We start from the raw sequence: 19172 nt of genomic DNA on the forward strand, positions 1-19172 counted from the left end.
CTGCAGGCAGAGGTGAATATCTTAAAGTATAAATGAGTGACAATTAAACCAGCTCTATTCCAAAACCACTAACTAGAAACCAATATTCAGGTGATGGTAAGATGAGGGATCCCAATCAAAAGGGTGAACTGCAGTATAACAGATCTTTTCCAAAGCAACATCACCCTTTGGATAGGATCATAGAAGGGCTGGAGCACAATAGCAACCTCCAGGTCTCACTGCACAGAAGTGCATTGCTTCAGTAAAATCTAAGCAACTTCACACTTTGAATAGAACTACACAGAAGCTGTGTGCAATATCACCCTCTGAGACCCATCACATACAGGTGAAGCATACTTATTTATAGATATGCACAACAATATCCCCCAAATATAATTCCAGAGAAATTGAAGCACAATAGCAATTCCATAGTCCCACTACACAGAAGTGGATTGCATTTATAAAATATAAGTAACCTTACTCTCCAGATAGAACTGCACAGAAGATGCATCATCCTCTAAGGCTCACCTCAGAGGTGGAGCACGAATGGACAAGTCCAAAATTTTTGTTTATCAGTGAGTGTTAGCTGTAGAAAAATATTTTTGAAACTAACTACATGCAAATTTGTCAAAACAAGGCTATATAACATAACAGATCAAACCCCTGAAAATTATGGGTTTAATTAATCTTTTCTTCTTCCCTCTCTACAACATCTCATATTTTTGTATGTACATCTACAGGAATTGTGAAAAAAATATTTCTCTAACAAATTCCATGTAAATTAGCTGAAATAGAGATGAGTATTATGATTTTATTATTATATATTTTAATATCAATGTTTGTTTTAGTTAAATATATCTTTAGAAATGCATATAACTTGTACTGTTAAATGTGCATTGCAAAATTCCCACCTAACCTATTCCCAAATTTGTAGAAAATTCAAGTGTAAGAATCAACAATGTGCAATATGTGTATGTAAACCCAAGTAATTGCCAGTATTGTTGACATCTGAAATTTAAGTTTTGAAAATATCGCATAATGATTATTAAAGGTAGCCATTGTAAAATGCAAAGAGACAATACATGTTGTTGCTGTGCTACAGTTGGGATATGATAAACCTCAGAAACTATAACTGTGATCAACTTATTAATCAGGAAACTACAGATATTTGACCAGAAACATTGACAGATTTTGAACATTACACACTCTAACTTCAGAGGATTATTGTTGAATGTTAGTATTTCTATGAAGACACTGTGTAACTTCAGCAGTGAAACTACCCATTAAGTGAACTGTACTGATGCCAACTCAAAACTAATTCACTCATCATAAACTGTCGATAAAATATTCAGTTCCAGACCAGATAGAAGACTCGGTATTGTGTGAAAGTTTTACAAGTTTTGTTTGTAATAACTGTTATTGCAAACTGTATTATTGTTTTTATATTAAAATATTTGTGTTAAGATAAAAATCTGTGTATCAATCTTGTTACTAAATATCATAAATTTGATACTTAGACATTTAATTAACTTTTAAATTTAAATTACACTTTAATTCAATTGTAGGCTATTTCAAATTATAAGACAACATAATAAATAGAAAGCTCGTTCAAGATAAATTATAATGTAAAACAAAAGTAACTGTCAAAAAACTTTCAATTATGCTTCTTGTGTCATCCTGACCTCTATATAGTTACTAAAAATTGGAAAACCTACCAGTTTTGTTTTGTCTTGTGGAAAAGTATTTTAGTATCAAATCTCATGTGAATTTGTCAAAGTACTTCAAAGTAATTAACCAATAAGTCCAACATATGTTTTTCTAAGCTCTGACTCCTCTAAAAAAGGAAAAGAAAAAAAAAAAAAGAGACTCAAAACATATAAATCCAATTTTTTATAAGTCAATGTATTTGGCATACAAAAATTTATATTTATTAAAATTTTAATCTTAATTGTTGTAACCATGACCTTTGACCCCCATAAAATCCTTAAAAAAGCTTAAATCAGAAAAATTTTAAATGTGTCTGGGCATATTGAACCAAGGTATAACCTCAATAAATTAAGTCAATCCACCAGGAATGGTAATTAATTGAAAAATCTTTGAAAATATAAAAAGAGAAGTTATAATTTTTCTATGCTAAAAAGGTACTTTCAATAAATACTAACCTCCTCTCATACAAATATCCATTCTAGTTCAGTGCTGCTCTCTATATGCAAAAATGTTTTTATGCAGGTTTAAGCATTTTATCTTTTCTCACTTGGAATTGCTTGATTCCAATGTATCTTTCGTGCAGCACATTCTCTCTATACATGTGACTTCCTTTATTTAATTCTGTTGCAGTATCACTGAATTTTCACAAAATTGAAGCACCAGTTTCCAGAGAAGAGAAAAAAATATGCAAAGGAGGTAAGTGCCTATCAGAACTACATTTTCAGTATAGGAGAAAAAAGTATAACTTCTGATATGGTACATTACCTCCACTCACTTAAATAGCTAGAATCTCACACTGAATAGGCAGAGGGACTGATGTGGGGGAAAAAAGCATTCTTAAAAATTTTCTGAAGGATACTCCCTAAGATGAGACGATCAAAGATCTGATATGAGAAACCACACTACTTCTGAACCAGGTATAGTCTTTGCCCATGGTAGAAAGATGTGTTATATACAGGTGGAAAAACAGAGGATTGCATCTAAGTTGGAGAGAACTATGGCTGAATAGTGATCTAAACCATGCAATATTCACAACAAAATATAAAAGTAAATAACAGAAATGGATGTGCACTAGGTGTAGAGTGGCTAGTGAATAACAGACCAAACAAAGCATGTAAATTACATCCAAAACTCATGCCACTGGGTACTGACATCCATGTGGAGGAAGGAAAGAAAATCATATTAATGGCAAGTCAATTACAATCAAAAACTGAGCCATCTGCCAGGGGTAAGAAAGAGAATCATACCAACTTCATTTCAATTTCAAGAGACTGGCAAAATCTCCTGAACAGGGTAGATGTTAGCAATATAAAGTGAGATGTCAATTCATGAACTCTACATTTGGTATCAAAAAGATGTTTATGTAATAAAAATCAACTCCATCAAAAGTTAACTGACTGGAACCAACTCAATCTCAATAATATCCTCGAAATAAGATATAGTGGAAGGGAAAGAACCGTAACTACCAAGTACCTCCACCTTGACCAACAACACTAATGACATATAATCGAGAGAGGAATATAAACATCTGTAATATGAGTGTGAAAACTTTTGTTGACTTGTTCTACTCTAAGTCCAAATCCCAGCCACTGGGAACTGACATTCATGTGGGGGTAAGATGAGGGATCCCAAAGAGGTCAACTGCAATTCTGATGGCTCATTCCACTGTTAAACAGTGGAAGATATCCCATCTCCATCAGTAGAAAAACACCCTATTCTCTACTAAATAATTTTATAATTGTTATTATTTGTTTTTGTTTCATTATCACATTCAGGAGGATTCCTCCATGATCCACCACCCCTGCAGCTTGGAGATGAAAAGTGGTAAGAGCTCTCTAACACCACTAGAAGAAGGGGAGGTATATAATAGATGGTGGTCATTCCAAAAGAATGTCAACACCTGAAATAGTACAATGAGTGACTACAAAACCCAATTTTGTAAAGCAGATCATACCAGTTTATTCAATATAAGACATGTCAGAGATGGACAGCTGTTCCTTTCTGCTTTACTCAGGTATTCCATGAGTGAGTACAGTCAATAACATGCAGATTTATGAAGCAATTCTGTCGTAAAGATAAACCTAAAAGCAATCTTGTAGAACACCTCATCTCTCAAGTGCTTTGTAGCCATGAAATTATAAAAGGAAAGTTAACATGGCTTATCAATACAAATTGGACCATTTAAAGAATACTTGGTCAGGTACCACTCGTTACAGAGCAGGATCCAGTAAGACAGAGATGGACATGGAAACAAAAGAGGTATATATAAAAAGGTAACTTACCAAGTCACAGTCTCATAAAAAGAGTGAGGGATGGCAACACATGAACGATGGTACTCAGACAAGAAAGAAACAGTTGTGCAAAGCAGGGAATGGTAGATGAACATACAAGATGTAGTCCTAGTGCTCAACAGACAAAGTACCTCCAAATTATGCCAGGGTAGACATGCAAGAAAAGAAAGTTGCAGAACAGGAGTAAAAACACCAGAAAGTGAAGATGGGAAGAAGGATACAAGGAAGAAAAAACCAACTACATCATATTCTAAATCCCATGGGTTGGGGAAGAAGGGAAAAATCACAGGGAAAGTAGGGAAGTAAGGGGAGGAAACATGTAAAAAAAAAATAACTTAAATAAGTCTGACACATTCTGCAGAAAATATCTGGAAGGCACTCCATGAAAAGATGGAGAAAAATTGACAAAATCTAGGTGGCATGAAAATGGGTTCTGCCATAATTGGAGGAAGACAAGCAATACTGGGAACAGGCAGGGTGGAGCCCCAGATGCCAGGGACACTCACAAACAAAATTATGGTAATAAGTACAAATTATAAATTAAAATTGTAGCAAGGAGCATAAAGTACAGATTAAATAAAATTAATGGTAAAGTATATTTCATTTTTGTCTTTTTTTATAGTTTAATCATTACAGTAAATATGTTAAGAAATTGTGTAATGAAATACACATATGGATGTGATGTCCTATGTTGAAGAAATAACAGTAAAGTTTAATAAACCCATAAAAAGGACTATGTGTAAACTAAAAATAACAGGCACTTATTAAGCTTAATTGAATAAAATATTTAACCTAGTTATCAATAATGTACACTTATGGAGCCTAATTAAACAATACATAACAAGGAGTACTGAAAATGTATTTCCTATAGGTACTTACCTCCTCACACTTCCCACCCGTCCTCCCCACTATAAACTGGTGCTTCCATTTTCTGCAAAAATATGAAGTGATATTACAGTAGAATTAAATATGAGTCACATGAATCAAGAGAGTATGTAGCACTATTATTGGTGGAGGATTGTCACATGATGAACTGCATGAAAGACACATTGGAATCATTCAATTCCAAGTGAAGAAAGATAAAAGGCTTGTGGCATTCATAAAATTTTTACATATAGGCAGCAAAATAATAAGAATAGCTATTTATGTTAGAATAGGTAACACACCATATCGGAAAGACTGTGTCTGCAACGACAAAAATCAGATATAAAAACAGATTCTGGAGCTATCACCTAACTAATGAAATTAATGATGAAATATTTAGATTCTTATCAAACTATAAAAAGTGGAAATTTATTCAGTGATATAGATATAATTAAAACCACAAGAAAATTCCATGACAAAATATTGGTTACAATTTTAATTCTACATACATTATCACAAACCTGTAACACCAAGTTTTTCCAACTCTTTGATGCATGACATTGGACAGTAGGCTCCTCCATACACCATTGGCCCTAAAAAAATATATATATATATATAACAAGTTTTATAAATAGAAACACCTAAAAACATTACCTCAATGGAAAAAAAATTATATATATACCTAGCTTCTATCACAACTGAGAGACAAAGTGTGCATGTACTGCAAATTAGTAATTCACACAAACAACCCACTGAAGTGGTAACCACTAAGCTAAGATCTATCTCATAAACCATATAAAAAAGGCACATAAGACCTGTTTTAATATATCACATTTGATTTAGCATTTTTTGTTCTATTATCTATAAATATATGCAAATTCTTAAAGGTATCTCTAACAACATAAGACTTTTAGTGTAGGTAGTATTATTAATTATTTTGCATTTGTAATTAATTGATCTCAAAGTTATTGAATGGTGTGTTCAATCCATTGATATCAAGGCTAGAGAGATTTCCAGAAGGCTTAAGTGACAGATGCATGAATAATAGTGATGAGACAAACAAAAATAGAGAGAAAAAGTAAAGTCACACAAAAAATAAGACTAGTCAGAGAACATAAGAGTGAAGTTAATTTTAAAAGGGATAAAACAAAAGTTGTTCTGTCAAAGGTTAGTTGGTTGGATGATACGGTGTTTTATGGCAAAAGCAGATAGGCTATCTGTACCAAATATCCAGTAAAAAGTTAAAATTAAATTTAGTAAAATTCATAAAAGTTAATTAAGGTAAACAAAACAAAGTTTTAAAAAAACAAATAGCATTAAAACCAATGTTTACATTCAGTCTACAGCAGTAAGAAAAACACTACAGTAATTAAAGTTGTAAAGGACTTTCTGTAGCATAATTGTAATTATCATAACTTGCCAGGAAGACTAACAGATAAGTTTAAAACCAGGGTCAGTCACCTGAAGTTGTCCTCTCCAGTCCTGGTTCTGAGTTATTTCATGTTTCAGCCATTTTCTCATTTCAAATTGAACTAGATGAACTGTGATTTTTAAAAGGGAGCCACATTAAAAAGGTGTAATGTATAAATTAAAAAACTAAAAACACTACCAAGGTGGACAGTGTCACCATCACCAATAACACTGTCTAATGTTATGGATAAACCTTGGAATAGAACATGGTGCCATCGTTGAGTAATGATGACAGCAAGGTAGTAAAATGTGGTTTATTGTGACCTGAGTGTTACACAGACAACACATTGGTACATCAGTTCCAGATAAAAGAATATGATGAGTTAAAAACTATGACCAATGTGCAGTTTAGTTAGAAAAACTTCCTCTCTCCGATCCATACAGAAGCAAGATAGCCAAAATCCAATATAGAGTTTTTATTGGAAAAGCTTGTTTTCATGTTGCTCAATCCAAGTCAACTGCCAACTGGCACAGAGCCAAGTTTTGAATACAGTACTGTAGGCCACGTATAGAACAGGCACAGCAGTGATTATGCCAGAATAGATAGATCTAGCTGCAGTGTTGGCAAGCTCATTCCCACGAACACCAATGTGGTCCAGTATCCAGAAAAATTGAATACAAGTAGATGTTAAAAAGAAATGGGCCAGTTGGTTTTCAATATCAGTGAGAACAGGGTGTGAACTAATGTGAAACAATTCCAGGACCAATAGAGAATTAAGTGAGTCAGTATAAATAGTGCAGTTGAGTACTGCTTAGCTTCTATGTGATCCAGGGCAAGAGACACGGTGTACAGTTCAGCAGTGAACACAGTAACTGTAGAGGGGATTTTGAGCACAACCATTAAACCACAAGAAACCATAGCACTTGATTTCGAACCATCTGTATAAATGGAAATGGAAGGATGGTTCAAAAGATGTACAGCAAATAACAGGCAGTATTTCCAATCGGGAGTATCTGCCTTTTTCTACTTTTCTCAGATGACTTAATGATATGTCACATTTGGGAACTGTAAGAAGCCATGGTGGGATGGGCTGACCAGTGGATAACAGCAATGTTATCCAAGGACAGACCCAATTCATCCAACTGCGCCTGGATACGAAGGCCAAAAGGTGCAATGACAGATCGTCTTGTATGAAAACATATGGCCCACCGAGGAAGGAAAAAACAACCCCAGGTGGGATGCTTTGGTAAGGAATGAAAATTCAAAGCATATAGTAAAGACACTTGCAAACAGCAGGGGTGGAAAGAAGGTTCATGAGACTCCGTGTATAAGCTCTGAACTGGTGAAGTGCAGAAAGTCCCAGTGCAGAGCTGAGGTCCTTGATGATAAATGGGATCCAACATCATTAAAGCTGAGAACCTGGCAAAGCCATAGACCAGTGATTCACAGTCGAGATTCAATTGAATAAGAGCAGAATATATCTTTAGTAAAGAACATCAATCCACTCTCCAGGTGGTGAAAGAGAGGACATGGAGGATGTTGAGTGCTCTTGTACATTTGACCTGTAGCTGCTTGATGTGTGGTATAAAGGTCAGCTTACAGTCAAAGATAAGCCCCAAGAACTTTGTCTCAGGGACCACAGGCACAAATATGGAGCTCAGAATCAGGGTGAATACCCAGTTGGTAGCAAAAGTGCATGCAAACACTTTTAGAGAAAGAGAAGTTAAAGCTGTTTGCTGTGGTACATTTCAGTAAATGACTGAGGGCAGTTTGTAGCTGCCACTCAATATACCTCATGTTCAATGACTGACATGAGATGTGAAAGTCGATGACATAGAGCCCGTTTGCAAAAGTAAGAGGGAATTGTTCAACGACGTCATTAATCTTTAGACTGAAAAGTGTGACACTCAAAACACAGCCCTAAAGGGACTCCAAGTTCCTCTAGAAAATAACAAAAAAGTGTTGAACCCACACAAAGTTGGAATCACCTGTCAATAAAAAATGTTTAATAAAAATGGGCAAATGGCTATGTAACCCATATATATGGAGGTCTCACAAAATGCCATACCTCCATGTTGTATCATAAGCCTTCTAAACATCAAAGAATATTGATACAAGATGTTGCCCTTTGAGAAAGGCTTCTCTAATTGACATTTCAAGTCAAATCAGGAGGTCCACGGTATAGCACTGTTGTCAGAACCCACACTGGGTGGGTGAGAGGAGGTTGTTTGATTTGAGGAATCAAAAAAGATAAGCATTAACCATCCTCTCTAAGGTCTTACAGAGGCAGCTCCTCAAAGCAATTGGAATCTTGGGATCCTTTCCAGGCTTAGAAAAAGGTAGAACAATAGCCTGGTGCCAAGCATCAGGAAAAACATTCTCCTGTCGGATCTGGTTAAAAACAATCAGAAGAATTGCAAGAGAAGCAGAAGATAGATGGCACAGCATTTCATAGTATACATCACCAGGTCCAACCAATGTACTTCCAGACCAATGAAGAGCCAGTTTAAGTTCCACCAGTGTAAAAGGACAATTATAGTCTTGATGGCTAAGAAGGTGAAGGAGAAAGAAGCAGTGCTAGATACCTGGCAAAAGCTTTCACCTAAAGTATTGGCAATGCTCTGGGTATCAGCTACTTCCTAACCAGACAGCAAGATGGAGATGGGGACAGAATTATATTGCTCATTGACCATTCAAATCTTGTCCCATACAACTTTGGAACTGGTGGTAGAAGATCTGCCAGTTGTGAACTTAATCCAAGATTCCTTCTGGCTTTGATGTCTTACCCACCAAGCATGTATTGAAAAGTGTGCGTGTGTGCATTTTCGCATAGCCAAGCTGCATCAGACTATCTGCTGAGTCCACTGAGGGGAATAAAACCCCTGATTTTAACATTGTAAATCCATAGACTTACCACTGTACCACCATGAGACAATGAAAAGAGAAAGGTTGTAATCAGGGGGGCATATGCTCTATGGAGTGACTTATCCTATCAATATCAGCACTTCCCCAGAGGAGATGATGTCCATTAAAGTCCCCCAGGATTAAAAATGGAGACAGCAACTGTTCAACAAGAGCATCAAGGTCTGATTGATCATATGTCTCTCCAGGCAACAGATATAGAGAACAAATAGTGATGGTACAACCCAAGGAAACACAAATGGCTATGGCCTCCAAGAGTGTGTTGAGTGGCAAAAACAGGGTGGGCACATGCTGATTAACCAACAGTGCCACCCCTCCATGCAGTCATCCATCACACAGCCTGTCATTTCTGTACAAAGAAAACTGCCAAAAGATGACTGTATCAGCAGGTTTCAGAAATGTTTCCTGTAAGAAAAGATATACTGGATGGTAGGAAGCAATCAGTATTTTGATGTCATCCAGATTAGAATGTAACCCTCAACAGTTCCATTGTATCATGGTAGCCATTTTTATTTGTGTGTAGGCAAATTGGATGGAGAACCCTTCTGTTTACAATCATGTCATTTTCTTTACTGTCCTTACTCGAGGGAGGTCTATCGACCTCCATGGATCCTGCCCTGGGTTGATTGGACAGGTCTTTGTTGTTGGAATAAGATTCCAGTGACTGAAGACATGAACAAATGATTGTTTTACATCTTAGAGTGGGTAAAGATGTATCCAAGGAAATGCTTGTACCCAGAACCAAAGGAAGTGGATCTTGGGATTTGCTGGAATGTATGTTAGGGACAGAGATGGGTGTTGAAGTTGATTCATCAACTTTCTTAACCATGGAGGTCAAAAGACTTTTCATTTGGTTTGAGAACGATTCTTTTGGAAGCACAGGGAGATCCATCTGCACTCCCACTGTAGTAGTGGAAAAAAGTGTAGCAGCATACGTACAAGATAAAGTGATGGACAGCAACTTTCGAGCCTCAAAGTAAGTAATGTTTTGAATGGTTTTCATACACTGCACTTCTTTCTTACAACCATTTAGGGCAAAAACAAAAGTAGAATGGGTGAGAGCCATTGCAATTGACACAATGAGGGTTCATTTCACACTCATAGGCATCATGGTCCTTGCCACCATAATGAGCACACATCAAGGGACCACAACATGACATCTTCAAGTGACCAAACTGCTGATGGAAACATGTGAGAGGGTTTGGAATGTATGGCCGTACCCTGCAATTAAGATAATTTGCTTTGATAGTGGCAGGTGTATATGGTGATGTAAATGTCAGAATGAGGACATTGGTCAGCATCATAATTCCATCTTTGTAAATGGAGATACGCCTCACTGCAGAAACTCCTTTGGTGGAGAAAGCAGTGAGTATCTCCGACTCTGTGATGTTCTTCAAATCCCTCTCAATAATAACTCCTCATGATGAATTCAAAGTAGCATGAGTTCACTGTGTTGAGATGTGGATGTTTCCACCAATATGTCACCAAATTGAAGTCCCTTTACAGACTTTGGAGAGCCAGCAAGTCCCTCTAGTCCCTTCTGAATGAAAAATGGAGACATTTGCCCTAAAGGTTTGTCTGAAAGAGAATGTAGTATAAGAAAATGAAGTACAACAGGTGTTACAGATGTTGAAGATTGCTTCTCAGAATCTTCAGGACACTGTCATTTACCTATGAACTGTTTTTTCACTATTTTCTTTATGTTTTTATTTCAAGGATCCATAATAAAAAAGGAATATTTCAGTGCCCACTGACCCATCCACTATGGATCTTTATGAAGGGATGCACTGTAATGCCAAACAAGGACACTGCAGCAACACCAGGGTTTCAAAAGCACTATACCAAAAAAACACCAGCATCAGATACAATGTCCAAAACACCTGTTGAGAACATCCAGCACTGGCACTTGGTTGACCCTAGCACAAATGGATCAGCCAACTGACACAAGGGTGGCCACCCCAAGGCTGGTCATATATAGAAATTCAAGACCAAAGTGGTGTGTTAGGGTTGGACCCTTATACCACCAGGATCTTCTCCTCCCCTTCACAGGTCGCCATGCAGGGCAAACACATGGGTGGATGTTTAGATCCCAGAGGAGGTAAAATGAAAGAAAAGAACCTTCCCTGTGAGGGCCTGTCACCATGTACAGGAATCCACACCAAGGGGATAACAAAAAAGTCAGAAATAAAAATTCTGAATGAGTGGAAAACCAGTTTTACAGCTTTCATAACTTGTAGAGGATACAGTCTCCTCCAGAAGCTGAAGATATGTAGGAACAGAGAGAAGTTAAAAAATCAGACAAGACAAAAATACAAGGACAGACCAAGAGAAAACACCCACATGAGCTAAAGATCATTGACAATGGAAGTCCCACAAATGCACAAATAAGATGAGCCAAGCACCTTAAGAAATGAGCCAAGAGGTGGCACAATACATGTCTGTGAACCATTACAGCAAGCCCTGCAAAATATGGAAATAGCAAGATCAGGCAACAGAACAATAAACAGGAAGAGACAGCAATTCCATGTGACTCCTAAGGACAGAGAAACTGTTGGGGTACTCACAATCTGGTGTAGTGGGAATTCAGAGAAAGAAGAGAAAACTGCTGGCAAGCATCTTTAGCATGAGGTTCAAAAGTATTGGAAATACCTCCAAAAACCTTCATCATACAAGAAAAGCACAAAATGGAGGTCTTGAAAATAAAGGGAAGAAGTAATATACCTAAAAGGGAGAAATACTGATCATGTAAAACCTAAAAACAAAGAAACTCTTAACAAAAACAGCAGTAGAGATAATGAAGGCCAAGGTACAAACAAATAGGAATGTCTCCATCAAAACTGTTGGGGTCACAAATAAAACTTCTAAAAAAAGGGTGAAACAAAGAAAAACAGTGGAGCTGCATAATAGTAAAACAAAAGCATGCAAATTAAGGATATGAAAAATAAAGGAAGAGAAATGGGGTACTCCAAGCAGGAAGGAGAATTCTGTAAACGCAGGTTCAAGAAAAACATAATGATCATGACCACAGACCATAGAAATTTTTTTTGGCACACTCATGAAGGCCAAATCTTACTTAAACTATGTTGAGATACAAAAATGTGAGCTTCTTACTACCTAAAAATGTTATTATTCTCTTTCAATGTAAAATAGATGATATCACAATTTATAGACACCATGTTAAAATCATAGAACTACATTCAAGAAGTGCATTCTAGCAAAATAAAGAATGTTTCAGCCTAAATGGTAGCCACCAGACCCCCAAGCATTTTTATTCTTTCGTCTGACCAGTTTATTTTACAGGCTGAATAACAATGTACAAAATAAAAAGTTCAATAAAAACGGCAACTAACTCAAGCCCCTCTCAGCCACCCAAGTACAATTACTGATTACACAAATTTCTAAAAACAGAAGATACAAGATAATGAAATAATCGTTTAAACCTATAAATCTTTAAAGCTCAAAAATAGATTGAATGTTACTATTAGGAAAAATTATTTTTCCTTTTTATTGTTGTTCATGTGGAGTGGAATGTCAGGTAGCTTAGTACACACTGGAATGTAAAAATATTTGATAATGAGAAACAGTCAGTATTCACTGAAAATTCTCTATTTCCTAAATGTTTTACCTTATGGCTTTATCAGAAGGCAAGCATCCTAGTGAACATAAGTCAAGTTTTAACATAACAAACACCCAAATGGGTTCATGTTAGTAGGGTGTCCACTTTTCAACACAAGATGAAACACTGAAGAAATAAAAAGTTAAAATTATCACGTTAGCTATGGATACTGCTTGTTTCTCATCACTCAAGTTGTGGTTTGTTTGTTTGTTTGGAAATTTCGCACAAAGCTACTCGAGGGCTATCTGTGCTAGCCGTCCCTAATTTAGCAGTGTAAGACTAGAGGGAAGGCAGCTAGTCATCACCACCCACCGCCAACTCTTGGGCTACTCTTTTACCAATGAAAAGTGGGATTGACTGTCACATTATAACGCCCCCACGGCTGGAAGGGCGAGCATGTTTATGCTGACTCGGCCAACCCGCGACCCTCAGATTACTGCGCTTAGCGCTTTAACGTGCTAGGCCATGCCAGGCCCTCAAGTTGTGGAGTGACTGCATAACATTGTGATAGGTATTATTAGTTGATACTATTATAATGTTAAGGTTTTGTTGCACAATATTAAGGATGTGATACATTATGTTTAGGTTAAATTGCTTTCTTTGTTGGGTAACAATGAGGGCCACCTAGTCTAATCATACTCACAGGCAGCACAAGTATTTTGCTTGGATATGCTATCCTGTTATTATACATTGTGCAATATTTTTTTTGTAATTGGTGAGAATGCTTGTTAGGTAGCATTTTATTTATGGAGGCTGTTTGTTCACCACACCTTAAAGAAGGTTGCCCCTATGGTTGTCAGAAAAGAGCTATCTCTCTTCACCAATTTGGAGAGTCAGAGACTTACCAAGCCTCTTTAATTAAGTCATATTTATAGATGTCAATCATAAGTCTAAGCCTAAAAAATATGTGACCTGATGATCTAAATTGCCTTTATCACTTTTCACTGTCTAATCACTCAAATGATAAGCCAAATAAACAAAGAGACCAATGTTTTGAAAAACTCCATCACCAACATAAAAAGTCAGAGGTTAAGTGACCAGTCTAATATTGCAAGTTGAATTGGGTAATAAGTAGCACATACTATCCAAGACAACACATTACAAAAAATTATGGAGAAAGCAAAAAATTACGACTAAAAAACACAGTTCCATTATAACTGTCGTCATCGCAGAATAAATAAATTCCCAATGAAACAAAAACGATGAATATTGATACAATGACAGAGCCCATCCAGATGTGAAACATAAATAGCATTCTTTAAGTTCAACACTGGCTGGCACACTCAATGAAATTGAAAACTAAGTAACTAATAAAATAATTAGAATATTTAATTTTTAAATCCACTAACGCAATTTTATTTCTATTTCAGTATTTGGATCTTTCAGATTAATACTTCTTACAACTTGCATTTATATGTCATAATATAAAATCAGAACAAACAGTTTACGTAGAATTTCAAAATATAATAATAATTAATATAATTAGTGAATTACTGCTAATAGTAGTAGCACTAGTAATATTATTCTTATCAAAGATAAAAATTATAACGAAATTACCTAAAACAGGTCCTCTCCCAGCCTCATCTACACCCAACATACATGGTTCATACCGAGCTCGTTCAGGAAATTCTGAATACAAAAGTTTGTTTCTGTGACAATTTTCATCAATATTTAACAAATCCATTTTATTTCAGAACCCAAGAGAAAAATAGTACAACTCTTCTCTCTGTTAAATTCGCGGTTCTTGCTTTCTTCTTCTCTTACGCCATCTAGCAATGTTGATCACAATTCTTCAGGTTTTATTGCTAGTTTAGAGAAATTTAGATGCTTGCTGGCAGTTTTATAAAATTTATAAATGAAATATTTCAAAGTGGAAATTATTAATAAAAAATATGCGAAATTTTCATGATGTAGAATTTTTAATTATTTTTCCTTGTTTTACGTGAGAATGTATGCTACCATGTTCCTTACAAAATCGTATTTTATCATTACAAAAGGGAAGATCTTGAGCAAATACACTAGTTTTCGTTTGTTTCGTATAGCGGTGCTAGGTAACTTCTGCTAAGACTGCTGCTTCCTTTTTGGGCTCGGCATGACCAGGTTGGTCGGGCGTTCGACTCTCTCTCTCTCTTGTTGTTTCGGTATATATCTGTGTATACCCGGGAGGGTCAGGTGCATTTGAACTAAACGTACGTGTGGAAGTGCCGGGGATCGAAGCCGGGACCTTTCACATACAAAGTGAACGCTCTACCACTGAGCTACGAGATGCGCGTTTAAATCATTGTTGCTGACAACAATTTTCAGCAACCCCGGATTAAGGCATAGCCTTACTGGGCTAAAGCTCAGAGCCTCACATTAATTCGTAGGTCTCAAGTTATGACTATTAATAGAAATTTCTAGAATAAGTAATTTTAAGACTAATGGAATGATACTAATTATTACAAATCTCACACTTTCTTGTGATATGTCGAAAGCTAATAATCAGATCACTATGGCTCAGTGATTTGCCTCAGAGCTTACAAGTCACAACGCTAAAATTCTGGATCTTATGCTCATCTTAGTTAGAGCACAAGTAACTCGTTGTGTAGCTTTGTGTTTAGTAATACCCAAACAAAAATATCGCGCCATCATATGATGCAAACGGGAACTATCGCAATTGTCAAAAAATTATCCTGCTGAGAGGGGAGTGGAATCAAGTCTGCCCTCAGAGTGATAAGTTCGAATCCATCCCTGAACAGATTCGTTCTTTCAGCCTTGAGGTCGTTATAAAGCAAGGCCAATCCAATTATTCGTTGGTGAAGAGTTGACTCGCTGCCTTCGCATAATCAATTAAAAAATTAGTAAGAGATAGCGTAAATAGTCCTCAAATATCTTTGCGAGAAATACGAAAAAACAAACAAAAATAACTTTTGTTTGTTTGTTTAGGTTCCCTAATAGGTTGGCGTTATGTTTACAGACCTACAATGCTAACATCCGGAGCCCGATTCATAGCGGTAAACAGAGTGCAAATATCCATTGTGTAGCTTTATGCGAGATTATCCTGCAAAATAATGAGTCCACAAAGAAACTTTACCCAGAAGTTCTTATCAAGAGCATTAACAAACACTAATAGCTATTCAGTTCTTTTTCCAGGTGAAATTATCTTAAGTTTACGGAATTTTGATGATAAAATCCCGAGTTCGATTCCCGGAGGTGGACAAAACACAGCCAGCTAATTTTGTAGCTTTTCACTAAGAAAATAACAACAATCGTTAGTTGGTGATTCGGAAGTATAAATTTGTTTAAGATCAATATATTTTCAAACTCGCTAGAGTTAAATTTAATAAGTCAGTATAGTTTGTATTTTTAATACCTATGGAAGACCAAACCGTTCTAGTGAGCATATTTGATGGGACGAGGATTCGAACTCGCAACCCTCATATTAAGCTTATCAGTAAATTATTGGTATTTATTTCAAAAGAGGAAGTTTCTGTTAAACGTTATAACTGTATTAAGCCTCCACTAATTTATAGTTTATTTAGAAAATTTTGCTTCAAATCCATAACAAACGATACTAAATAAATTAATCAATTGGTTATCGTTAAATGCACTAGACTTTACATTATTTTTACCAAAAAATCCACCTAAAGATAAAATACGTTATAATACTATTATCCAATTTTCCTACAGAAGAAAACAAGTGACTAATTATTTTACAAGTTATCTCTTCAGCCCATTATGAATACACTTAATAAACACGATAGAGGAATGACGAGTAACTTACATGGGCACCACACTGACCTGAAACTGAGAACAATGCAAAAATAATTTCAGATAGTTTACACAATAACGTAAAGACTAAAAAACACATAGTACGGCCACATACTAATTTGTTTGTTTAGTGTGTATTTTTTAATCTGTGCTGACCGTCCTTAATTTCAAACTGACGGACTACGTGGGAAGCAATTAGTCACTACTAACCAGAGACGTCACAACAAGCGGTGCTATAGCACCCCCACTTTTGCTTACTTTATTTATGTAGCACCTGTATGCTATATTATTATACAGTAGTGATGATTAGCTAGACATGCAGATTATAAATAAAATATGGAAAGTAAAAAGAGCTGTTAAAACCAGTTCCCGTACCGCCAGAGATAAATTTGCTTGCAATCAGACCCCCATAGATTAATCTCTCTTTGGCAGCACGGGAGCTGCATTTAGTAGTTTCAGTCTCTTATTGTAAAATCTGTTTGTCTTTCAAGCATTCTCATTTTGCAAAATCTTTCTACATCCCTGGCAACCATCGCCAATTTTCTGACATAATAATGACGCTTGACCGTTACTTTTATAACAAACTCATGGCCTCAAAGTACGGATCCCATTTTTGTTTTTGTTGTGGTGGTTATTATTTCTGTAGTAACGGAATGCAAACGATGGTTTCGTTGATTAGTAGTCCAGCAAGTTAGCTGCCATTAAGCTATGCTTGGTCCTTCATTCAGTGATTTGTTTTGAATTTCGCGCAGGGCTACATGAGAACTATCTGCGCTAGCCGTCCCTAATTTAGGAGTGTAAGACTATAAGGAAGACAGCTAGTCATCACCACCCACCGCCAACTCTTGGGCTACTCTTGTACCAAAGAATTGTGGGATTAACTGCCACATTCAGACTCAAAACCTTAACACATAAATACTGCTGTCTAAGAAAGGATGATAGATTTATTTCTCAGTTTTTTTTTTTTGGTAACGCATTTTACTATCTCCCCCTTCCACCCCTGATGCATGTGCTTACGTCGTCTATACTATGCCTGATTTCAGTTTTTGTATAGTTCAACAAAGTTTAAAAATTCCCCTTGCACAAAGAAGTTACTTTGTTAACTATATCATGCATTCCTTTGTTGTTATATTTTTGTCTTGACGAACTATCCATAATAGAAAGTTGTTATACGAATTGGAAACATTATTTTCATCACAAAAATTATATAGTTTTAACAATGATTTTCATACAAGAAAAATTAGTTTTTTTTCACCGCCAGGATGGCCGAGTGGTTAAGGCGCCAGACTTAAGATCTGGTCTTCGTAAGAAGGCGTGGGTTCGAGCCCCACTCCTGGCATTGTAGTGAGAATTTTAATACGTTTTACGGAAAACAAATAATTATTTGCACGTGAATGTACGGGTAAAAATTATCAAATGTTAAACAGCAAAACTCGACAGAATGAAGTAAACCATGCTTTAGGCAGTTTCTCCTGAGTGGATGTGAGTAATTGAATATTATGGAAGTCGGTGCAAAAATATATTTTGGCAAATTCCGAATGATATAGACAGCTTTTGATTCGTCTGTATTTTTCTGGTGTCAGAACTGACCATGTTTGGACTGTGTAGCGGAGACATGTTGCATTCGTTCGCGGCTCGGCATGGCTAGATGGGTTAAGGTGTTCGATTCGTAATCCAAGGGTTGCAGGTTCAAATCCCCGTCACACCAAACATGCTCGCCCTTTCAACAGTGGGAGCGTTATAAAGTAACGGTCAATCCCACTATTCGTTGGTAAAAAAGTAGCCTAAGAGTTGGCGGTGGATGGTGATGACTAGCTGCCTTCCTTCTAGTCTTTCACTACTAAATTAGGGACGGCTAACGCAAATAGCCTTCGAGTAGCTTTGCGCGAAATTCAAAACAATACTTAATAGTGTTTAAGGATAATACTGCTGTTTTGTCTCCCCTGACATTAATATCTCAAATGTTAACAATTATGACCAAATGAAAATGAAATTTAACTTATTTTACATTGGAAACAAAACATTTAAGATACATGGTCATTGAATAGTTGAGCTTTTGTCCACTTTTATCTAAATACTTTACTGTATTTGTTTGCATTGCACGTAAAACTTCGCATCAATCACAAATTCCCAACAACAAGAATCGATAAATGTGCACATACTTTTAAAACACTGAAAGTAATTACGATTCTTTTCTATTTTTTCGAACTCTGTTTTTAAAAAACATATCGACTTGAATATCATGAATGTATCTAAGCCAGCAATAGCCAGCTTCTTTATACCTGTGTCTAAACCAGAGATGGCCAGCTTCTTTATACTTGTATCTAAACCAGACATGGCCTACTTCTTTATATTTGTATCTAAGCCAGGAATGGCCAGCTTCTTTATTCCTGTAGTTAAACCAGAGATGGCAAGTTTCTTGATACCTGTATCTGAACCAGAGATGTCCAACTTCTTTATACCTGTACCTAAACCACGAATGTCCGGCTTCTTTTTATCTGTATCTAAACCAGAAATGGCCAGCATTTTTATACCTGTATCTAAACAAGACATGGCCAGCTTTTCAAAACGGCTGGTATGGGTATTAACTCATAAATTAAAGTACAGAAAAACGTTTCGACCTTTTAGGTCA

The 19172-nt window shown here is 36.2% G+C and overlaps 1 protein-coding gene and 1 non-coding gene across 2 annotated transcripts in view; one reads left to right on the forward strand and one right to left on the reverse strand.

Moving 5' to 3' along the window:
* The window catches only part of LOC143255650 (ribonuclease H2 subunit A), a 51507-nt gene extending 36916 nt beyond the window's left edge, over positions 1-14591 (reverse strand). The window contains exons 1-2 of the mRNA XM_076511647.1: positions 14348-14591; positions 5363-5434 (exon numbers count right to left, since the gene is read on the reverse strand). Of these exons, the coding sequence (XP_076367762.1) occupies positions 5363-5434; positions 14348-14474 (199 nt within the window). The 5' untranslated portion in view covers positions 14475-14591. The remainder of the gene's footprint in view (positions 1-5362; positions 5435-14347) is intronic.
* Positions 14592-17796: 3205 nt separating this feature from the next.
* Positions 17797-17879, forward strand: TRNAL-UAA (transfer RNA leucine (anticodon UAA)). Its single transcript has one exon. It is a non-coding gene; the product is annotated as a tRNA-Leu (tRNA).
* Positions 17880-19172: the final 1293 nt, after the last annotated feature.

Source organism: Tachypleus tridentatus, chromosome 7, assembly GCF_004210375.1.
Source record: "Tachypleus tridentatus isolate NWPU-2018 chromosome 7, ASM421037v1, whole genome shotgun sequence".
Lineage (NCBI taxonomy): Eukaryota > Metazoa > Arthropoda > Merostomata > Xiphosura > Limulidae > Tachypleus > Tachypleus tridentatus.